General features: G+C 35.7%; 3 protein-coding genes across 4 annotated transcripts; 2 read left to right on the forward strand and 1 right to left on the reverse strand.

Annotated features, from left to right (window-relative positions):
- Positions 1–222: 222 nt before the first annotated feature.
- LOC112764882 (triacylglycerol lipase 2) lies at positions 223–6,230 on the forward strand. Its single transcript, XM_025810694.3, has 14 exons — positions 223–680; positions 767–839; positions 935–999; positions 1,095–1,204; positions 1,994–2,299; positions 3,411–3,654; positions 3,767–3,877; positions 4,355–4,495; positions 4,660–4,770; positions 4,859–5,002; positions 5,100–5,140; positions 5,367–5,446; positions 5,532–5,627; positions 5,762–6,230. Exons 1-14 carry the CDS (start codon positions 567–569, stop codon positions 6,079–6,081), a joined length of 1,956 nt encoding a protein of 651 aa, XP_025666479.2. The 5' UTR covers positions 223–566; the 3' UTR covers positions 6,082–6,230.
- Positions 6,231–9,719: 3,489 nt separating this feature from the next.
- On the forward strand, positions 9,720–13,913 carry LOC112764953 (protein disulfide isomerase-like 2-3). Its single transcript, XM_025810799.3, has 9 exons — positions 9,720–10,035; positions 10,546–10,704; positions 11,303–11,416; positions 11,704–11,864; positions 11,995–12,094; positions 12,331–12,507; positions 12,596–12,741; positions 13,238–13,384; positions 13,487–13,913. Exons 1-9 carry the CDS (start codon positions 9,898–9,900, stop codon positions 13,659–13,661), a joined length of 1,317 nt encoding a protein of 438 aa, XP_025666584.1. The 5' UTR covers positions 9,720–9,897; the 3' UTR covers positions 13,662–13,913.
- A 592-nt stretch (positions 13,914–14,505) lies between these two features.
- Positions 14,506–20,094, reverse strand: LOC112764956 (centromere/kinetochore protein zw10 homolog). 2 transcript variants are annotated; one of them, XM_025810803.2, is made up of 14 exons: positions 19,351–20,094; positions 18,870–19,007; positions 18,584–18,742; positions 18,203–18,364; positions 17,643–17,876; positions 17,417–17,566; positions 16,942–17,034; positions 16,613–16,708; positions 16,198–16,326; positions 16,025–16,102; positions 15,712–15,870; positions 15,466–15,610; positions 15,278–15,360; positions 14,506–14,866 (listed from the first exon to the last, which is right to left on the reverse strand). In XM_025810803.2, the coding sequence occupies exons 1-14, from the start codon at positions 19,921–19,923 to the stop codon at positions 14,783–14,785; spliced, it is 2,283 nt and encodes a 760-aa protein (XP_025666588.1). In that variant the 5' UTR covers positions 19,924–20,094; the 3' UTR covers positions 14,506–14,782. The 2 variants fall into 2 exon arrangements, with proteins under 2 accessions (XP_025666588.1, XP_072078373.1); XM_072222272.1 differs by having other exon boundaries at positions 17,643–17,903; positions 19,351–20,093.
- Between the last annotated feature and the right edge of the window lie 4,436 nt (positions 20,095–24,530).

The following is a 24,530-nucleotide window of genomic DNA, read 5'->3' on the forward strand; positions in this document are numbered from 1 at the left end:
ATTCCGTACATTAAATCATCCTACATTTTAAAAAAATACCATAGTAGATCACAATTTAAAAAAATACCATTGTTAATCAAATATTAAAAATAAAAAAGTTATTCTGAACTTGGTGTCCTAGCATTTATTGTCATGTAAAAATTTCTTAACTATTCTACCAAGTACCAGCGCAATAGCAAATTCGACACATAACTTTTTTTTTTTTTTTGTGATAGCATATCTGGTATGTTACCAGAAAATGGTGCACTTTGATGTTTTACGAGCGATGTGATGAACATGTGTAATGCACAAATTTCACTTAGCGATTTTTAATTTATTTATTTTTTAAAAAAATAGAAATCTCATCCAGGCTTAAATTAATCGAGTAATTAGTTCACGTGTCACTTCAAAGAAGTGTTGGAGATTCCATTCCAGTTTTATGCATTAACCAGAAAAAAAAAAAAAAATCACTTGAACGTCGTTTGGGGTTTTTTTCTCTAGAAAGTGGAAGCAGCGTTTCAACAACGCTTTCAATTTTGAAAACGCAATTTCTGGTTTTTGCAGAGTGTGGAGCAGTGTGCCGCATTATGCAGCGGCTGAGACAGAGAGGTTCTCGCATGGCTTCACTCTCCGCTGCCAACCTCAAACGCAAAGCCCTTAATTCCTGGGCCGCCGTTAACGACACCTTCTTCCTCACCAAGGTCAATTTTTCACTCTCTCTCTATATTCATTTTGATTGTCGTTTTTGCTTCTTCAATTGTCGTTTTGTTTTTCTTGTTTCTTTCAGGATGCGTTCGAGAGGCACCGCGTGGTCTTCACTGTTGGGACTTCCATTGCCTCCGTTGCCACTGCTTGGATCGGTCTCTTCATTTCTCAGTGCTTTCCATTCATATCATCTGATTTCAATATTTGATTGGATTCATTGATTGTAAGATTGGTTGATTTCTTGTTTCAGGGTATTCATTGCGCCATTTCCATGATGAAAAGGTTGAACAAAGGCTTGAATCAATTGAAAAAGCTGTGAGTCTTTCTGTACCTCGTTTTTTTTCTTCTTAATTCTAATTCTAATTCTGATTCTAATGGATATGTCTGTTTCATATGTTTCTGTGTGGCAGATGAAAAATAAGCATAATCTGGAACATTCCGAAATCAAAGACATTGTTGGTCCTGGAGGTCTCAGTGTTCCTACTTGTGCCGCCACTGCCGCAACCACCTTGATCATTGGGTTTGTTCCTTCTTTCTAGTACTTAATACCTGATCATGCTTTCTGTGGTGATTCTCCGATGTAGCTATTTAAGTCTTGTCAATTTGAATTCACAATAGTCCTTTTTGGTTTTTAATGATATGGTTATTCATTGAAGAACAAATGCACAATGGTGCTGTAGGGTAGTGCAAGGTTAATTTGTAAGCTGAACTATCATTGCTGTTAAGATTTCGAATGTATTAAAATTTAAAGGATTTGTAGTTACAAACTTCCTATTTGAATTGCTTTTGCTATTGCTTAGTCAAAACTGTGCTTGACATGAAGATGCTACAGCTAGGAGTATTGCTTTGATGTGTTGATATTTCATAAATCATGCATGCAAACTGCATCAACCAGTAAAAGGAAATGTATCCTAGTTATATGTCATTTGTTTTAACATGTAGGGAAGATATTCCAGTTAAGTGGTAGGAGGATTGCATTGACATGTTGACTTATGGAGTTTCGGTGTACAAGTTTGATATGAACAAGGCTTCTCAGTTGTTGTATTATTCTTGGTTCTTCATAAATTTGAGATCATTCCATCACACATGCAATTTAAGTGTATTAGAGCATCATCCAAAAGAAATTTTCGATACTAAATTTAGTCACCTCTCTGTACTCTATGCACAGTTTATGATAGGTTGATAGTCCTTGATGGCATCTTTTGATCCACATAGTTGGAAAAGACTTGATCGTTGTTATTCTATTTTATAGTCTAGTGGTTCAAATGTATAATTCATTTTTTTGAGTCAACACTGTGCTGATATACAGGTATGGCTTGGGATGGCGAGGTGGGAGCTGGTATGCGACAAAGAAGTTCAGAAAAGAGCAGATGAAACTGCTAGGACAGATTAAACCTAGAAGATGGGAATTGCTTGGGAAGATAAAACCAAGAGGATTGAAATTTCAGTTCCTCAAAAGGCCCCTAATAAGATCAAAAGTGCCAGATACTTCAGCTAATACATCTGAAACAATTGTAAAGAATGCATCCTCCAAAGTGCCGGATGCTGCTGCGAAAACATCTGAAACAACTGTAAAGAATGCATCCAGTACTCATGCAACTGGGAGTGCCCATTAGTATCTGTAGCCTTCATAAAATTGTTCTTTCAAGCTTCAGTGCTTATAATGATGGCTGTAGATGCTGAATAAGCCAGCCTTTCAGAAAAAAACAGAATAGCAATACAGATATGACAAACCACAGTCGAAATTTTGTACCATTATTTAATATTTATTCATATTCCTCATCCTTCATGAGATAGTCGCTTAAGATACTTATTTTGTTGTTTTCATTATTACATTTATAATGCATTCTTTTTTTCCTTTGTTGAGCAATGCTGCAAATTAAAGAAAAAGGTTTGTTTCGTCAAATTTTATGTTATGGACAACACAAATCATTTCTTCTTGGTTCAAATTTATAATGGAAGAAATAAACATACTCCTTATAATATAGGTATTTGGCAAGTGCGTCTCAATTTTCCCTTCAGGATAATTAGCATTCATGGTTCCAAAACACTTTAAAAAATATTTAGTGGTTATGCCAAATGATCAAAATGTAAAAAGTTTCAGTACAAATTTCTCTATCAGGCTAAGAAATCAATGTACCCATTAGATGTGGTCATGTGGGAAAGTTAGAGGCTATCAATTGCATAGCACTATGTTCATTTTTTGATAGATACTTCTACGAAGACATTTTCACATGAACTCATTGTGAATTGTTAGATGATTTTATATGTTTGACAGAATCATTTAATGGTTTGCAATACCATCTTCGTGTGAAAATGTTTTCATGGAAGTATTCACCTTTTTTTTTTAAACTTTCTTGTTTAATTTAGTCAAAATGTGAAAGAAGAAAGTATCCTTGCCTTGCTTTGGAAGCATGGATTAGTATTCTCTTTAGTGGGACAAAAAAGCAGCTATTGCAAAAATGGTTTAATCAAGGCACATGTTTTGGCTTTTTATATGTGCCACAATGTTAGGTCCATAACATCCACGCGTTTATTATTAAGGAATCATAGCAATACATATAATTTTATGGTAGGTCCATTTAGTAGACCCCACATATACTTAGTTTTAACCACTAGTGCAATCTCTTGACAAAAATGGTGGTTTAAAAGCCATCATGTGAATACATTTTTTCTTAAAACAATTTCCTTTGTTCTGTTTATATTCTTTCTGTTTAATGCGTGCATATGTTAATGTCTGTATTTGGAAGATTAATGTTACTAGAAAACAGCATGGCCAACAAGATTTCATTCCCAATAGTAATAATAATCCTTGTGATTCTCTTTTGGGGTTCAGCAATTGCAGGTGGAAGAAGATTGTATCCACTCAGAACTCAAAGTAGTGATATTACTGCATTGCCATCATTCTCCACTGAAGGTATTTGCTCATCACTGGTGAAGACTCAAGGATATGCTTGTGAAGAACACTTGGTACTTTTCTTGAATCTGTTGCTATTTTGATCACTTATCAGTAGTAAGATTCTGAGCAGCTAGTTACCAAGTTATATGTGTGTGTGTGTGTGAACTGTGAAATGGATTTTAGGTGACAACTGTGGATGGTTATGTTCTCAGTGTGCCGAGAATTCCGGTGGGGCGGTCACGGGGCCCACGGGGCAATAGGCCACCGGTTCTGCTACAGCATGGTTTATTCATGGTAAGTATTTGTTTTGAAAGCAACTATATTGGCTCAAAGCTGTGTTTGATAGGTATTTCAGGACGAAACTACATAGACAACGAGACAAAGCCAAGACTACAAAGTTGTCGAGTTAAGCTCCAAATTGGTTCCTGAGATTCGTCATGTGCATTAAAATAGTCTCCAATATTCCGATTGCACCAATTACGTTCATGAGATTAGCAAAAGTACATCATGCTAGTCCCTCAACCCCTTTTTCGTCAAGTGACTTATCACGCCTTAGGAACTAATTCGGTGCACTTTTAGCAATTGGGATCTTGGAGACTATTTTAGTGTACGTGGCCAATCTTAAGGACCACTTTGGAGTGTCCTTGTAGCCACTGTCCTCAATTTTTTAGTATACAAAGAATTGGATTTTCTGATGCCTCTGTTTTCTTGCTAAGAGAATTACCAAAAAGGGGTGCTTTGGAAAATAATGTAGTGCTGTTGTGGATGCAGGATGGCATAACGTGGTTATTGCTACCTCCAAGCCAATCTCTGGCATTCCTTTTGGCAGATAATGGTTTCGATGTTTGGATTGCTAACACGCGTGGCACGAAGTATAGCCGGCAACATATATCGTTACCTACTAACAGCTCAGTCAGTATTGTAGTGTAAATTTGCTGCACTTCTATGGTTTTGTTATTTGATTATTGCTTACATTAGTTGTTGAGACATTATGGTTATCATGGAATAAAAAGAGTTAACACTTTAACTAGCTAAGTAACACTAGCTATGTCTCTAATATTAGTTTCAATGTTTAGGATTATTGGAATTGGTCATGGGATGAATTAGTTGCATATGATCTTCCAGCAACATTCCAGTATGTGCATGATCAAACTGGACAGAAGCTGCACTATATCGGTCACTCGCAGGTGAATTTCGCAAGCTACACTTTCCATTTTGTTTGGACTCTCCTCACAACACAATTTGATGATGCAGAGTGTTGGATTCTTTTAATAGGGAACTTTGATTGCACTGGCTGCTTTATCCAAAGATCAGTTGCTGAATATGCTAAGATCAGCCGCCTTACTTAGTCCGATCGCATACGTTAGCCAGATGACCTCGCCACTCGCTAAAAATGCAGCTGACAACTTCTTTGCTGAGGTAGGTGCTAGTAAATAGATTGAAAAAGGAAAGAAATCTTTAGCTTTAAATTCCAAAGTTTGATTATGAAAATCTGTGTTGCTTTTTCACCAAACAGTACTTGTACAAACTTGGGATCTTTGAATTCAGCCTGAGAGGGTAAGTTCCTCCTATTATCTCTTTTTTTATTGTTCTTGCTTTATCTTAGTTGTTAGATTTAGATCAGAATCACCCAAACTGATGCAAATAGTTGCCATTAATTCTAATACCTTTTTGCTTCAGTTTTCTCAGAATAATAGAGCATATGAATCAGCTGTGATGGCAATATATATATACATGAGAACATGATTGGTTCCACTTCATAATTTTTTCATGTTTGAAACAGGGATGCTGTAATACAGTTTCTTAAGGACATGTGCAAAAAACCAGGCATTGATTGCACTAACTTGTTGACCACTTTCACAGGTTCCCTTTTCCCTCTTTTTCCCTTCAAATCTCTATATTTGACAGTTCTCAAATCCAAAATATGTTGACCTTCAAATGTTTTTAGGCCCTAACTGCTGCCTAAGCCCATCAATTGTCAATATATTTTTGGATCATGAGCCTCAGTCAACAGCAACAAAGAACATGATTCATCTATCTCAGAGTAAGTAGTCCTGTTTATACAATATTTTAGTAGTTGTTGAATCATGATAAAGGGACTTTTAGATTCTGAAAATTCAACTAGAAAGTTTGTTTCATATGAATTGAAACTGAGTTTTAATCCTGTTGATATCACAGTGATCAGACAAGGAACAATAGCAATGTTTGATTACATGAACATAGATGAGAATACAAGACATTATGGACGGCCGACTCCTCCGGTGTATGACATGACCAGAATTCCAAACAGCCTTCCTCTCTACCTGAGTTACGGCGGCGCTGACGCTCTTTCCGATGTCAAAGATGTGCAGCGGCTATTAGAAACTCTTGATGATCATGATGGAGATAAGCTTGTAGTACAATATAGAAATGATTATGCACATGCAGATTATGTTATGGGAGAAAATGCTAAGCGAGATATATATGAACCTCTCATATCTTTCTTTAAGCTTCAATGATATCTAAAGAATAACATTCATCACTATAGAAATTTTTATATTCTTGGTTAGAGTTGAATAGCATAGAAATATCAATGTGTAGTTTTACAGAAAAGTAATATTATCAAAGAAAGTTAATATATATATATTTTCTGTATTTACCACCCAAATTGCATGTGAATTACCAGTATCCTTTCCATTAGATCTTAAATTTGTAACTTTTCATGGCTTTATGTGTGAATGATGGAAATAACATACGGAAATAATTGATCATCTAACCAGCCAAAAATGCAGAAAGATGAGGATTAAAAGGGTAAATACCTATCCTAATTGGTTCTTAATAGATAAATCAACAGTTTAATATATTATATAAGCTTATTCCATTAATATAAAGAGAAAATATTTACTGAGGGGCTAATCAGTCTCATAGAAATAAAGATAATTGTCTTTTAAGATAATTGTTGAGGACCTCACTGTCTTTCGAGATAATTGTCAAAAAGACAAGAACCGTTTAGAATTTTTTCTCGGATTAAAACTATAAGAAACAAGACTCAAATTAAAATAAGGATCAGTGACAATTAGAGTTGTGATGAGCGAGAAATTCAGTAGCTAACATATCATGCCAAGTAAATTAAGAATGTGTTTCCACTTTCAACTTGCATAAATTTTCTGAGTTCACTTTGTGTAGTGAGTACTCCAATAGTGTGTTTGGATGAGTAACTAAAAGAGAAAAAGTAATTTTCTTAGTGACAATTTTTAGAATTTAATTGATAAAAATCATAAAAAAAATTAAAAAATTATTTATCTAATATACATATTAAAAATTTTATTAAAAATTACAAAAAAAATCAATATGTTTAACATAAGTAATTATCAGGACTTTAAAATAATAAAAATTAATTGAAGACAAAAATATTCTATCTGAAATTAATTAAGACCAATTTGAGTGTTTAATATTCATATAGCTTATGAGATGCTGAATAATTGAATTAAATACTTAAAACTAATGTTAATAACTTTTCATAATTTATATATATTTTTTAAGTTGAAAGAATATGCAAATTAAAATTTTCTTATGTGATGTTAGTAAATATAAGTACTTATTTTTAAAATAATTTAAGGGGCCTGTTACACATACAAGTAAAAAGGCCGTACAAGTTTTACAAGTTATCAGCCCAAACTTCATTAACACGCGCATTAACTCGTTTTGAATGGAGCGTAACTACACGCGCCCCACTCAAACGGTTCCTCTTCGTCTTCTTCTTCTTCTTCTTCTCTTCTTCTTCTTCTTCCTCTTCCTCTTCCTCTTCCTCTTCCTCGTTTTTTTTTCCGATTTTCATGGTTTCTAAAATTCTTTTTCTTCTTCTTGCTGCACGTTCTTCTTCCTCTTACTCTTCTTCTTCTCCTTTTCTTTCGTTTCTGCACGTTCTTCTTCCTCGTTTTCCTCTTTTTCTTCTTCGTCATTTACGTCTTTTCTCTCTGTTTTCTCTTTTTTTTCGATTTTTCATGGTAAAATCGTTTTTGAAGAAGAAGAAGCAGCAGAAGATGAGGAGGAGAAAGAGAAAGAGTTCTGAATTATGCATAAGATGTACTTCAACGAATTTTGGTTTGGGTGAATTCTTGTAACCGTTTGGGTGTATTTTCTGTAATCTTTTGGGTGTTTTTCTGTAATCATTTGGGTGTATTTGAGTGATATCTGACTGATATCTATGGGTGTATCTGACTCATATCTATGGGTGTATCTTACTGATATCTATGGGGCTATTTTTCATTTTAGAAAAAATGGCAGGCAGAAACCAAGCTGAAAAAAATGTAAGAACAAATATATGTCTTCGATCAAATCAGTTTTTCATAATAGAAATATATCTAACTCTAATTTTGCTTTGTTTACAGCAAATCAAGGACCTAAAGTGTGCAACCCATCTGTTGAGTGAGAAATTCAGAAATATGAGCGAGGAGAAGTGATGCAATAAGACTGTCCAGGCTATCCTCATTGTTATTGAGTCCATTTTGTCAGATAGATTCTAATGATATTGTCACTGATTAATGTAACTGTTATATACTCTTGTAAGAAATTGAACACATGGTGTAAATATATTTGATCCAATTATAAGTAAATTTTTTTTCCATAATTAAACTCTCTCTGGTGTATTCAAAATGTCTGATTTACAGGTACTATAATATGAAGTGGTGATCCAGATAGATTGGAACCCATATATGACGGTCTGCATAGAGATCTGCATAATACACCCAAACACAGACTATAAATACACCCGATAAAAAATTAAATTTACACCTCTACTGCAGATTTTAACCCAACACTACCTGAAAGCCACTTGTTGTCCACAAGACCAAAATTAATTAAACTCTCTCTGGTGTATTCAAAATGTCTGATTTACAGGTACTATAATATGAAGTGGTGATCCAGATAGATTGGAACCCATATATGACAGTCTGCATAGAGATCTGCATAATACACTCAAACACAGACTATAAATACACCCGATAAAAAATTAAATTTACACCTCTGCTGCAGATTTTAACCCAACACTACCAGAAAGCCACTTGTTGTCCACAAGACCAAAATTAATTAAACTCTCTCTGGTGTATTCAAAATGTCTGATTTATAGGTACTATAATATGAAGTGGTGATCCAAATAGATTGGAACCCATATATGACGGTCTGCATAGAGATCTGCATAATACACCCAAACACAGACTATAAATACACCTAATAAAAAATTAAATTTACACCTCTGCTGCAGATTTTAACCCAACACTACCTGAAAGCCACTTGTTGTCCACAAGACCAAAATTAATTAAACTCTCTCTGGTGTATTCAAAATGTCTGATTTACAGGTACTATAATATGAAGTGGTGATCCAGAATTCCAAATAGATTGGAACCCATATATGACGGTCTGCATAGAGATCTGCATAATACACCCAAACACAGACTATAAATACACCCGATAAAAAATTAAATTTACACCTCTGCTGCAGATTTTAACCCAACACTACCTGAAAGCCACTTGTTGTCCACAAGACCAAAATTTAGCAGAAAATCATTCCAATTCCTATCAAATGAGTCTTTGCTATGAGGTTTCATTTTTCCTCTTTGCTACATGTAATCAATTGATTCTTAATCTCGTTTTCCTTCCTATTTGTGCTCCACTTCGTCCTGATTCAGCTGATAATCTGAGGTTGAATCATCTATTATCTTCAAAACGAGTTCAAACTTTGATTTCAGAAACCAGAAAATCGAAAAGAAAACGAAACTGGAGTTACAGAGAGAAGAACTAACGTCAATGACGAAGAACAAACCAATGAGAAAGGAGAAGAAAAGAACGATCGAAAAACCAGGGGAAGACGCGCGAGAAGAAGAACGATGAAATTTGGAAAGAAGGAAAACAAAGAAGGAAACAAATCTTTTAAATTTGGTAGTTATACAAACGCAGGATCTTTGTATAGCGCGTGTAAGTGACGTAAGAGTTGCAACGCGTTTTAGTGGATTAGACGTTAATGAACTTGTAATAGTTACAGGCCCTAATCGCTTGTATATTGAGCTTTCCCCATAATTTAACCAAGCATCATAAACAATAATTATTTAGCAATTTTTGATAAAACTTTCTTTTAATACTATAGCCAATCAAACTCTATATCCTAATCAAAATTACTCATTGACATGAGATGATGACGTGGCAATTTACGATTGGACGAGACACGTTGGCACACGCAGAGTCCCTCAGGAACGAAGGCGTTTTATTACTGTCGTTGGTTTTCTTCTTCGCTGCGCTGATTCAGTTCCGAAGAGAGTGATCGAAAACATAAACAGAGAATGACAAAGTTTCAATCTTTCGTTTTTGTTGTTGTTTCTGCGCTGGTTTTAATCTTCCAATCATGCCCTTTTGCTGATGCACTCTATGGGCCATCATCACCTGTGGTTCAGCTCAATCCATCAAACTTCAAGTCCAAGGTGAATTCAAAATTCTTCCAAAGTTCAATATTTGAACCCTTTAAGCCCTTGATCCCACTGTTTTTCCAAATGGGTATTGCTTTGAAACTTCAAATTTTGCATCTTTTTAGTTGAAAATCATCTGGGCTTTATGGTCCCCCCCCCCCCCCCTTTCTTTTCTCTTCCTATAGTATTTTATTTAATTTATTATTTTATTTTTCCCATTAGTGAATGTAGTAGTAAAATGAATTTAATTTTGGCATACAAAATCTTTATAATGTTAGTTGGATTGATGATTTTTTCTTGCAAGCAAATGTTGTTGGGATTTCAATTTGGTAGCTGAAAACTCATTGGGAGTTGTTCCGTTGTTGTATCACAATGTTGTTAAGTTCCTTCATCAGAATGTATGTCAGTTTCGCCTTAGGTGGATGAAATATTGTGTTTTTACTATTTCATTGATATTGTTATGAGTTACCTTTTATTTATCCAGTTAATCATTAGAATTTATGGTTACTATTTGAATATTTGCAGGTTCTTAATTCAAATGGAGTTGTTCTAGTTGAATTCTTTGCTCCTTGGTGTGGCCATTGTCAAGCTCTAACTCCTACATGGGAGAAGGCAGCTAATGTGTTAAAGGGTGTAGCTACTGTGGCAGCACTTGATGCTAATGCTCACCAATCTCTCGCTCAGGTTACTCATTGTTCATTTCTCCATAGCTTCCATTTTAGGTTTGATGAAATGATGTCATCTTTTTAATAAATAAGATATGATGCCTTTGTTTTTCATTTCTTGCAGTAAGTCTTTTTCTGGCATATGAACTTGCTATAATGCATGTTTTACAATTCCTATACTATGTATGTTAATGAGTGCCTTTTATACATCATCAATGTCTTTGTACTATTTAAAATGTGATTAACTAGACCTCTCAGCACTTGCCATTTTGCATATTTGATCGAAGAACCTAGTGCACAAGAATTAAAATGTTTTAAATTTTAAAGTTTTACTTCCTATGGTTTAACACTACTCTTTGTATGTAAAGTTTTAAAAAAAAAAAATCTTTGTTGCATTGTTCTTGTGAATTTTCTTGATGAGATAAGTGAGTATGCCCTTGGAGATTCTTTATTATCCTCTTCCTTTCTTTTGCATAACATCTGATTGTTCGCAATTGGAAATCTTATGGGGTTAGGATGTCATTTTTTGGATATTTTCTTCATTTCTAATGATAAGTTTATGTTGACAGTTCAAAGAAATTAAATTTGTGTCTTGTGCTATTTCAAATCACTTTTAGGAATATGGGATTAAAGGATTTCCAACCATAAAGGTGTTTGCACCTGGAAAGCCTCCAGTCGATTACCAAGGAGCAAGAGATGTCAAACCAATCGCAGAGTTTGCACTTAAACAGGTTTGTTGGAATCTCTTCTTGGTTGTTCTCGTATTTTTGGCAAAAGAAAAAAAAATTACCATTTATGTCATATTGGACTTTGGGCAGACTAGATAGATAGCTTGTGTGTTCGATAAACCCTATTTCTATGGAATATATCTAACAATATCTCATTATAGGAACAGGTTGAGACAAACTTCAAGCAGACTAAGAGACTATTTAAACTAGTTTTCCTTAAACACTTTCAAAATTCAAACTAGTTCTCAGAGTTGCCAAACTGCCCCTATAAATAATTTCTGTATGTTCAGGTAAAGCAACTTTTGAAAGATCGGTTGGATGGAAAGTCAACAGGAGGATCAAGTGAAAAGAAAGAAGAAACCAACGCTTCAGTAGAATTGAACTCCCGCAACTTCGACGAATTGGTTATCAAAAGTAAAGAACTTTGGATTGTGGAGTTTTTTGCACCTTGGTAAGTGTTACCTATGCTTTAAAAATATTCCATACATAGATATCATTATATATAACCTCGCCGAACCTGAGGTATTTATACCTTTTTATCCGTAGTTCTGATAAAATCTATTGTCATTTCTCTCTTAAAGGTGTGGCCACTGCAAAAGATTGGCTCCTGAGTGGAAGAAGGCGGCCAATAACCTCAAGGGGAAGGTTAACTTGGGTCATGTTGACTGTGATGCCGAGAAGGTAAGAATACACAATACGTAACTAATAATACACCCTGAATTCCATAATATCTTTCAATATGGAAATTCAGTACATTCATAACTCAATGTATAAATTATGAAGACACCAAATTACAATTGATTTATGGAACGGACGGGAGTAAGAACTAGTGACTCTTAAATTCATCATTGATCAGAGGAAAAGATTTGTATTTTCCTCTTAAATTTCTTTTGTTCTGATGGGGTGGTTGTTCTCAGTCCCTAATGAGCAGGTTCAAAGTTCAAGGGTTCCCAACTATCTTGGTATTTGGTGCTGATAAAGATAGTCCAGCCCCTTATGAGGGTGCAAGAACTGCTGCAGCCATCGAATCGTTTGCCCTAGAGCAGCTAGAAACAAATGTTGCTCCCCCAGAAGTGACGGAGCTACATGGTCCAGTAAGTGGTTTCCTTTCCATCTTTACTTGATTTTGGGATTTTTAGTTTGAATGAGATCAATGATGTACCATAAGCCTTGTTTATATAGGATGTTATGGAAGAGAAATGTGGTTCTGCCGCAATCTGTTTTGTCGCCTTCCTTCCCGACATCTTGGATTCCAAGGCAGAGGGAAGAAACAGATACATTCAACAGCTATTATCAGTTGCGGAAAAATTCAAAAGGAGCCCCTACAGGTAAGTAAAGAAGGGTTGGCTTTTGCTTTTCATCCATCCGTTAACTGCACCTTGTGAGAAATCTTTTCATGTCAAAAATTGTTTGTTAATTCCATCCATGTTTAAAAGCTATAATATGGATTTAATTTTTGGTGGCTACTCATGTGAAGATGTCTTCATGCGAAGATGATAACTAAAATATTGACATATTATGTTAAACAGTTTAGTCAAACATGTCAAATCATCTAACAGTTCTCATTTATCATCTTCACGGATATCTTCATGTCAGATGTCATTTTAACTTTTTATGTATTGGCAGTGTAATTTTACATACTTTCAGTCATGTAGTGTCACATCAATGGAAGTGTTTGACTTAACTATCCACCAACTTTAAATTCTTACAAATGCAAACATCTGAATAACAACCAAGTCCGGTATGAATCAGACAATGTCATGGTATTATATTATAGTTAATATTTATTGATTTTTTTCCTCTCTGAATTTGTGTTTTCAACAGCTATGTGTGGGCAGCTGCTGGTAAGCAGCCAGATCTTGAGAAGCATGTCGGCGTTGGCGGCTATGGTTATCCAGCCTTGGTGGCCCTCAACCTCAAGAAAGCTGTATATGCTCCTCTCAAGAGCGCTTATGAGCATGACCACATTGTGTAAGTTTCTTCTAATTTTAGCCTAAAATAACAAACACTAAGAACTCCTTCTAATGAAATGAAAAAGTATTTGAATATTCGTGGGTTTCTTTTTGTCTCCAGTGAATTCGTGAAAGAAGCCGGCCAAGGCGGCAAAGGCAATTTGCCACTTGGAGGCACCCCAACCATTGTAAAAACAGAACCATGGGATGGGAAAGATGGAGAGATAATGGAGGAGGATGAATTTTCACTTGAGGAGCTCATGGGGGAAGATTCCTCAAACAAGGATGAACTGTGATGAAATCAGGAAGGGAATTCATACAGAATTTGAGGTTCCAAGTCACAACCGATTTTGAAGTTAGAGCCTTGGAGGCAATGTTAGTCTACCAGGGTCATTGTTTCCATGATGATTAGAGAGTCACCTTGAAGGAATATAGATTGTTGTCATGATGTTGTGCTGACTGTTCTTTTTCATGTTCCAATCCAAAGACCAATTGGTGATATTTTGAGGAGCATAAAATCTGATATTCAATGGAACATATTGAGAAAATCTTGTGTTTTGGTAATATAAACAGTGCCAAGGTTAACCTCTGTTATTTTTAGATAAATTATACTGATTTTAGTAAAAATTAGTCATATCAAACCCACATCTTGCTTTGTCATACATATTAAGAGGAAAGAATTAGCATAGTATTCTATAGAATATAAGAATAAGAATAATAAATATGTTGCATAACTTAAATCACTACATATTTGTGATTTATTTACATACTCGAAAAAATACGTCAATGGCGGCTTCGTTGGGCTTTCTTATAATTTGGACATATTATTTAAGAATCAATCTATCAGGTATAGAATTACACAGTTATGATTTATTTACATCTAATTGAATTGAATTTAATTAAAGAAAAAACTTCTAGCAAATACAAATAAAGAAAGCACAAGTATATATACATCATAAGAGATAAGTATTTTTTGGTGACATAAGAGATAAGTATATATACATATCTAATATACTAAAATCTCAATAAAGGTTGGTATAATTTACTTATATTTTATTACCTTGTGTAAAAGATAAATAAGCTAACTGTTATCAAACCATCTGCATTCATTTAATAAAATAAAGTAATTGCAACATAAAATAAAACCAAATGCTAATGCCAAACCCTTTGATATAGATATTAAAACTGGTTACACTAGAATTCGCTATCTCCAAAATTTCAACCATGAAAGTTTATGTACCTACATCTATAAACATTACATGCAAAAACCTACACAACCAAGTACCTTGTGCTTCCTAATTCTAATGCACTCTCCAGTCTTGAAATTTGGAGGGAGCATCTCTGGAATTCTAATCTTTTAATCCTGTCTATTATTGTTTCTATTTGGTTCTGAATTTTGTGGGAATCAGGATGAATTCTAAAAGTTAGCATTGTGTATCTTCCATAAACAATCTCTTCTTAAAGGTGAGTCTGTAAATATGGCTTTGATGAAATCTTCCACCTACAAAGAGATTACCAACAAAAATGTAAGAAACATAACAAGTTGCGACAACAAATTAAGAAGCTTATATCAAACTTGGTTCCAATATTTTTAGTTCTATAACAATGACTAAGATTGTAAAAGAAACGACAATAGTTATTTCCCTTTCTTTTCTTTTTCTTTCTATTTTTATGGTGAAGCACTGGATAAAAAAAATAGTTGTTTGAGAATTTTATTTCAAGATTGAAAACTTCATCCAGTCTATATTTAGAAATTTCAAAAGTTATATTTAGTTATAAAATTACAAAAAACTCAGATGATTAACCGTTGGAAGGTTCTGTCTTAAATTATGATCATGGCAAAAGTTTCAAAGCATCTAACAAAGGGAATAAAATTTATAGTCGCAAGTGATGAAGTCATTGATCATTATACCTCAGTTATCGTAAAGCCACAAGAGATCAGTTCTTTATTCTCCCAAGATGCTGTAATCGATTTTAAAGGCATATCTAACAATTCTGAGGCACATGAAAGATGAAGAAATTAGTTTTGAAGAGATGAGCTAGTGATAGATAATCAAACATAACTTCTAATCAAATAATTAAGTATATGACGGAACATGCCTGATAGTTTGCGGATTTTACTTAAAGATGGTATAAGGTTATCAAGAGATTCTCCAGAGAACTCGTGCGATTTCTGATCCATGGCGGCCAGGGAGTTGAATAAAGGTGATAGGTTTTCCAGCATTAAATGGATTAGTCTTTGTAGCTGGAAATGTGAGCGGAATTTATTAGACCAACTTCCGAAACATCAATGGCACAATTACAAGCATTACTTCATAAACTCGAGGTATAGAGTATAGACTCTACCTGTAAAGTCTCATCTGCTGCCATGTCATCTAAGAGGAGTATATCTCTTGCAATTCTTGAGAAAACCGACTCTATGACTGTACTCATGCTTTTCCGGTAAGTTGAAGGAAGCAAGAGTGGCTCCCATATGATACGTACTTTCTCCAGGATGAACACAACCTAAACAAGACACCCAGCTTCATGTCATTTATGAAAATTAGATGAAATCAGCTTGTAGCTTGCAAGAATAAGGAATGGAAGAAAAGCAGGAAAAATGAAAAACCTATAGGTTAATAAATGATCATCCACACATTATACTGGCAAGAAAATTTACCTGCTCTATGCTGAATTTAGCTGACTCAAATTCTTTCATCTGATGGGTATTTTGAAATCCATCAGCACCATCTATGGCCTATAAAACAATGTGTAAAAGGCTGTGAGTAAAACATAACTTCATGGATATGAAATATCCCTACAGATGAACAGGGATTGTAACAGAGTCAGTACCTCCTTCAAGTTGTAAATAACACGATGAACTTGTCTCTGCAGTATTCCTTCTGCCAAAAGCTGAAACCTTGGAGCCAAATCAACAAAGACAGCATGCTCTTTCAAGGAGCTTGGAAAGTCTGTTCGATACTGAGACAACAGCATCCAAATGAATAAGCCATGGAAAACCAACCAACCAATATATAAAATACATAAGGTATACATTGCATATCCATATCAACTATTTCATGTGATTTGAAAAACAGAGCCAGTAATGTAAGCAAATATTTCAACCTACTATCAAAATAATCCATGTGAAGACGAAAATCAGGGGGAACAAAAAAATATCCCTTTTGATTAAAAATGTTATGAATTTACTTCATCTTTAGTTAATGTTATGAATTCACTTCACCTTTAGTTATTGAAGTATGTTTACCTCAAATGCAAGACCAAGTATCTCTTGTGAAAGATAAAGACAGTCATTATGCATCAGAACAGCTACTTGATTGATGCCATCTAGCTGCCTCTCTAGCTTCACAAGTCAAAATAGAACTTATTACTGTGAGGCCAAAGCATAAGATGAAATTGAACAGTCAAATACAGTGACAACTGAGAACTCCGAAGTGACACTAACATCATAACCACAATAAGCATATCCGCCAATATATATATATAGTAACATTTGACATTGGACATAAAATTGTTCGTCTTTCATAAAATTCACCCTATAAAGTAACTGATTGAAGAAAACTAGCATGGACTGACCTTGACAGGGACAACAACCTCATAGAGGAGTATAGCATCTCTAGCTGCACGATAAAATTCCAATGCAACTCTTGTAGATGACAGACAAACATCCTGAAAATTAATAATTCATTTATTAATGTGAAACTAATTGTAGGTCAACTAACTGAAAATATTTATATGAATGCAATTTAAGTAACCTTACACTAAAAGTATGATCATACTAATAATTGCATGAAAGATGAATATATTAACAAATCATGCACTTCACCATCTCCTGGTATGTTATCAAATCAAATCATTCAAAGTCTTTGCAATCTAAGTTCAGTACTACAAAATTACTCATTTAAATCTTCCAACATCATGGATTCCACCAGGGAAAAATTGTTATTGGAATTTAGATTTCCTTTCTCCATCATGTCACGCAATGTACTTCCAGCAATATTCTTTTTGAAAAAAAAAATAAAAAAGAAAATACAATTCTTTTTTAGAATACCTGCAGAGTCTGATGAACTAGCTCCATCAATTGTTTGGCTGCTTTGGATACTAAACACCTTTCTGACAAGAAAAGCAAATCAACCACATGGCTGGATGATTGCATAGAAGCTCCATCATTCTTCCCAATGGAACCCTTCCTTGTATACTCCTGTAGCAACACTCTCCATCAATAACTAGAAGATTGAAATAGCAACAGAACAATTCGCCCCAGTCTGGAAACTCACTTGAGGTATGGAAAAGTCACACTCTAGGAGCAGATTTCTAGCCTTTGACATGATCTCGGTCTTTTTCTTGTGTGCAAAGTGAACCTCAACATCATCAGCAAACTTGCTCAGTCTGCTATCATTGTCATCCGATGCGGAGATGAACTTAAGGTCTTTTAAAGCAGATTCAAATTCAATTGTACATTTGACGATTTTCTGAAAGTCGGGAAGTTTTGATGCATCTGTTGGTACAACCTGAAACCAGACACCTAGAGTGACTATCTGCAAGTGTTAAATACTCGCTTACGCCATGGTTCTTAGAAACTGAAAGTGAAACTATCAATGAAATAATTGCCCTAGTTCATAATATAGCCCAAGGATATGGTCAATTCATCAAGTATGATTTCATTGATTGGGATTAATTACTTCTGAGCTTGCATATCAAGAAGTAATAACTAGGTTCAATCCAATTGTCAACTGAAAACAATTAGTATTCAACTCTTAGAATAGTTTCAACTTTCAATGCATGGATACAGTCTCGGTTCAATCAGGATTCATATAAATAGAGCTTACAGGCTAACCTTTGAAAGAAAGCTGGATATTATCAACTCTGCTATCCTTGGCCATGTCGACCTTCCAAAACACCGGATCCAAGAATCATTCTGGAAGCAAATGCTCCTGTAAATGAATTTGATAAACAGCAAAATCCCTGAATAAAGCAATTCCCCAGCAACATCTTCATGCTGAAAATGGAAATCATATATTTAGAAACAAACTAGCAGTGTAATTTACAATGCTTCAATTGAGTCTAGAATAAAACCAAAAGCACACTTACGTAAAGAAACAAAGTAAAAAATACACACACACACACACGCAGGCGCACTTGCGCACAAAAAGACAATAATCATGAAATGGGTAAATCATCAAGTTGATACCAATACTGTGCAGAACATTACATTTACCTTATTATCTGGAGATGGAACTAGCTTCAGTACAGCTGATTCAGGATTCAGTTCCTCTATAAATGAAAGAGGTTGCCCATGTTTTACAAATGGATTCATAACATGCTTGATCATCAAATCAGCAACTTTAGCAAGCCCATACTCTAGAATACCAACTGCCTACAAATTGCCTTAAGTGAGAGGAAGCAATAGCACAAATAGATAAACCTGAGCTTATCAAATTTAAAATTTACATAACCGCAGTAATGAAATTTGCACAAAAATAAAAGGAGATCAATTAACTTACATCCATTGCCTCCAGAACTGTTTGTAGCTGAACCCCAGTCAGATTCTCAACTTGTAAGTGATATCTAACTTCAACTTGATTCAAGTCCTCATCAAATCGCACAGACTTTTCCATTAACTTCAAAAGGACCTCTTGAATCTACAAACCCAAACCGAATTCCTCTAAAACAATCACAAACTAAATAAAAATCACAAATTATCCAAACGTCATTACTATCACAGAAATAATAGGAATTGATTATATGGGTAAACCTAATTACACCTGTACTTAGTCTCTGCTCGGAGCAAAGACATAATGATGAAACAATGCAACACATAACATCCATGAATATTTGTCTCTGCTCATTTTAACATTTTCATGCACCAACACTGATCCATTCACTTCACTCTATCTTCATATGAATTAAAAGATTCTCAGCATCTCTAACCAGTCAAAATAAACATTCAACATGAACGAATCATTAAACGTAATTCTTTTATACCTCATCAAAGCACTGAAACCATTCCTTCCGCAAAAATCCATACACCAATGGCTCTCCATCCTCAACACCACCATTACCATTACCAACATTTCCACTAACCCTAAGCGCCACCTTCAGCTCCTTCAACCCTTCAGCAGCGAAGCCAAACCGTCCATTCCTTAACGCTTCCCTAACACTCTCCAACATCTCATTCGCCGCAAGAATTGTCCTCACCAACCCTAACAGCTCCCTCTTCACCCTCAGCTCCTCCCTCTTCTCCCTAATCTCCGCCACAACCTCGCGCACCTCGGCATCGATCATCTGGTCGGAGATGAGCTTGAGGACTCCGGCGAGGTCGTCGGAGAGAAGCTGGGACTGGGAAACGGCGTCATTGGCCACAGAAAAGAGTGACTCGAAGTTGTCGCGGTGGGAGAGGATGTAGGATTGGACCTTGGATCGGATCTGAAGGGAATGCGATTCTAGTCGCTGGATGAGGAGGCGGAGATCCGGTGCGGAGAGCGGCGTTGTTGGATCGGAGAGGTCGTGCGCCGAGAGGAGATCTCGGACGTTGATCGCGTCGAAGATCGAGTCCATCGGACGGTTGAAAGAGAGGGAGAGGTGGATTGAGGGTGCAGGTAGCTGCAGTTGGATAAAATGGAGGCGTACGGTGGTGATAGTTAACGTGCGCCTTCGTTTGGTGATGTTTGGGGTGAGAGCTAACGTGCGCTCTGGGAGTGACGAGTGATGAGTGATGGATGAGAGTTGAGACTGGTTAACTGAGTTTGGACTTCATGGACTGTAACGTGGGTCGTTGTTCTTGTGTGCCCGACCCGGTCCATAAATGGATCCGGATCTTCAATTGTGATTTCTATTTAAGAGTAAAATGACAATTAAGTCTATGACTATGAGGATATCGCGTTCGGACAATTTAGCCCCTGAAAAAAAAAATAACAAAAAGATCAAGAAAATGAAACGTGGACACGTTATATTTTTCCGTTAATAAAACTAACGGTATTTCTGACGTAAACTGTTAATGTGTTAAGGTGTTCATTAAATATTACAGTGGAATTACTCTGAATAGGGAGACCAAATTAGTCCTTATATGTTGTTTGGATTTAAAATGCTTTAAAATTCTAATTTTTCAAAATCCCCAATTATTCACTCTGAAACCAAACCCTAGTACGACACATAATGAATAGCACTGAAAGTTTCAGAAACACGAGGCGGCAAAAAATGGAAAGGAATGAAAGCAGCGGTAGGAATTGTAAGGGTGACTCAATATATGGAAGAGGTTTCAGCAATAAAATTGCGCCCCAAGTATAACTGTTAGCTATATGCAACAATATACAATTCTGAAACAGTAGATAATCCAGATAGGTTGTTCTTAGGATGCCCAAACTATAAGGTAAGTGTAAATTCGAGCTATTTTTATTATTTGAGTTCTGAGTGTTCCGTTAAATTGAAATTCATAACTGCTATTCATGGTATATTTTTTGGTTGCATTTACAGGACAATTTGCCATATTGCAAATTCTTAAGATGGTTGGATGATGTTGCTGGAGATACGGAGGTTCAAAGTTCTAAGCAGGGAGTGGAGGATAGATTAATTGATTTGAAGGAGAGAATTCTGATATTGGAAATGGATTGTAGAAATAAGGAAACTCCAAGCAAAATTACTGGTAGTAAATTTAGGAATGTTGTGTATTTTATGGCTGGTTTCTTAGTTGAAATAATTGTGAATGTATGGAGCAAAGGTTCTAGATGAATCAAGTTAGATAGTTGAAGCATGAATGTAGTAGTATTTGTAATTGCATTATTATGAATACGATAATGAATAACTATTTTTGAATCATTGTATGATATATGATGGATGTTGGTGTTAATGAATTTGATGTTCACATTGATGAACTGAAAGAAATCAAATAACTATAATGAGCATAAAAGCATTGGAATATTATCTAAACTTCCAAAAGATTGTTCCAGTTACATGGGTTGATCCAAAAAGAGACTAAACACTTGTCTATGTTAGTAATAAAAAAAAACCTACATAACAACTTTATCATAACTGCACAATATATTTTGCCTAATTCAAAACAGTATTTAAGTCCAAAGAAAGTATATCCAAAATAATAATCGATTATAGTCAAATTACTAATCCATTATATCCAAAATACTAAAGTTTCATTCATCGAAGACTTCAACTAAGGCTTAAATCTAGGAGTGGGAATGAAGTGAAACATTCTTGAAGCTATTCCCGAACTTGTTGCAGCCAAAATTTCTGCAGAAATACCATCAGCTGAGCTTGTTGGTTATTGTGGTGGAGGTTGTTCAAGCCTTATAATTGATTGCTTTTTTCTGAATAAGGGTGGATTCAGTGGCCTAGCAATAGAGAATTTTGACTAGACTTAAGTTAGATTTTTTTTTCTTGGGCAATTGTTGTTAAAAGGGGCTTAGTATGGCCTTGAGATTGGGCTAGAAACCTGATTTGGTTCTGGACTGGAGCAGGGGGCCTAAGTTGGGCTTGCGCTTGACCAAGAGGCCTGAACTGGGCTTGGACTTGACCTGGAGGCCTAAATCCTGTGGACCTTCTTGTGTATCATTCTTTGATGAGGACCTAGCTCTTTTTTTTTTTCCTTTCTTAGTTACTGGAGCTCCTTTGCATGTTTTGGAGTAATGGCCAGATTTATCACACTTGGTGCAAGTCACACTGAAACTTCTCCTAATTTATTTGCATTCAGCAGTGGCTCAACATGATCTTTTCTTTTTGCATGTAGCTTTGGACGCCTAATAAGTCTCTTAAGTTTGGGTGGAATAGGTCTTGATCCTTCTGCCCTCTCCGAATATTGCTCACTCGGAACTGATTGAACACAATGTTGATATATAGCATTGAATGAGCCCATTTGCAGCCATGGTGACAATAGTCTTTAGGTCGCTCATTTCTTCAGGCTATAGCAGATATAGCATGCACACATGACATTTCTGACACATACAAGTTAACAACAACAACAAACCAAATCAGAAAATTCAGCTAACAAACTATATTTACAACTACTGTCCAGAAAGCTCTATGGCTAGAAAGTGTTTGATACTACCTGTGAGTTGCCACACATTACATGTGCAGGTGCTCTAGCCCAGATTTATTGACACATTCTTCACATCACACTGAACCTCATATTTGACTCGATCATCATCACCAATCCATTGTGGTTGTCACTTATCGCTAGCCTTCTTTAGCATCTCCATCTTCTTTTGTTGAATGGTGCAATTTTTCTCTTGTACTCACCCAAAAGTCTATTGTGATTTGCCATCCTTCTCATAATATAACATCTGAGTTCTTCACATATAGTCAATACTGGTTTCGCCCTGTAATTCACAGTCCTTGAGTTCCAGACCTCACACATGTTATCGGTCAAATTATCTACCTTAGGTCAGTAGCTAAAGTATGCTTTGACCCACACATCAGGCTCAAACTTAGCCAAATAGGCCCATGCTTTCTCATTTATCTTCTTTAATTTGTCCATACTTGCTTTGAACTCAACTAAAGTTGTGCATATTTGCTTATTTTTGTATTGCTTCAAAAAAAATTTTCAGATGTGCATCACATAGTTTTCTGTAATGTGCATTGGGCATCACTTCTCGAAGTGCAGGAACCAGACCCTAACAAGAAACACATACAATTCAGTACCATAAGCCTAATACACATTCAAACCATGCTAACATGTGAAAAATACATTTAAATTTTTTACCTTTTGTTGGTCAAATATGAAATTCTATCCGTGTGTTTGGACATCTCCCAAATCTTCGAGCAATAGAGTCATAAACCATTTCCATGTTTTCTTGGTCTCTGATGCAACCACAGCATAAGCTACCACACAGAAATGGTTATTTGAATCTTGAGCCACAGCAGATAATAACTGTCCCCATAATAGCCCTTTAGAAAACACCTGTCTAGCCCAATCAATGGGCGACATCCTACCTTGAAACCTTGCTTACATGCATCTAGACAAATATGAAGCCTACAAAAAGTGGAGGAGATTGTGGAATAGGCTCAACTCCTAACAAGACTGTGCTGCAAGAATTACTTCTCAATATTTTAGCCAGGTAATCTCTTAATTTGTCATACTGTTCACTTTCCTTGCAAATTACTAACTCCATTGCCTTCTTAAGTGCCCTTTGCATGTTTTTGTAGTGAATTTGCATGTTATAATTCTGCTTTATGCGTTTCAATGCTTTCTTTTGTGTGAGCTTTGTCTGTATCTGTAATTCATTCTCAAGTTTTTCAGTAAGCCATCTCACATCTATCTGATTGCTTCCAAAGTCCCGATTGCATGTATGCTCGTGACAAAAAGTCTTCATTTGAAAATAATCTTCACTTGAATTTCATGAGCAAAAAATTAAGAAGGGACAATTTTTCTCAGCACACTTGGCTCTTGATCTCAGCTTGTTATTCTTTAGCCATTGTAATTCTCCACCCTGAGCTACTGTCCAGTCCTTTAGTGCCCTCTTGAACTAGTCCAAAGTGTCAAACTTCATACCGATTTCTAGCTTCACTTCTCCAAAGCACCCTCTGAGAAGTCATCAAAACTTGTCCTGTGAACATCATTCTTTGCATCGCTTTCAACAGGAGTGTGCAAGTCTTCTGATTCATAGTCAAAGACTTTCTCATCATCTGACTCCTTGTGAGCACATGTTTTTCCTAAAAAAATCCAACAAAAGGGTCATCCCCAGTCTCTTCAGCATCTTATGCATGTTCATGATGTTCATGATGATCTTCATCCCTATCATCTCCCATTTCAATTGGGGTCTAACTTGAGTAGGAGTTCCCCAAGTGTTTTCTGGTCTGTTGTTGCAGTCTTGAACTTCTCCTCACCTTCTTATACTCCTTCTTCTTTCGAGGTTTAGGGGAATTGCTAGTTACATGAGTCTCTTCGTTAGTAACTTTCTTTCCTTTTGGAGAAGTCACTTTTTTTCCATTTGAAGAACGGTTACTGTCCGCAGCCTTCTTATTTTTTATCACTCTTGCAGGCTCCTCTTCAATATCAGTGTCTGATTCGTCAACACCAGCTGGTGGAAGATTGAACAGCTCATCTTCAGCGCTCTCGTAACCATCATCATCACTGTCATCATCAGAAATAGGAGGATCACTAGCTTCATCACACCCTATAGCATCTTCGCCACCAAGAATATTATGCTCAATATATA

This window comes from Arachis hypogaea, chromosome 17 (genome assembly GCF_003086295.3).
Source record: "Arachis hypogaea cultivar Tifrunner chromosome 17, arahy.Tifrunner.gnm2.J5K5, whole genome shotgun sequence".
Taxonomy (NCBI): Eukaryota; Viridiplantae; Streptophyta; class Magnoliopsida; order Fabales; family Fabaceae; genus Arachis; species Arachis hypogaea.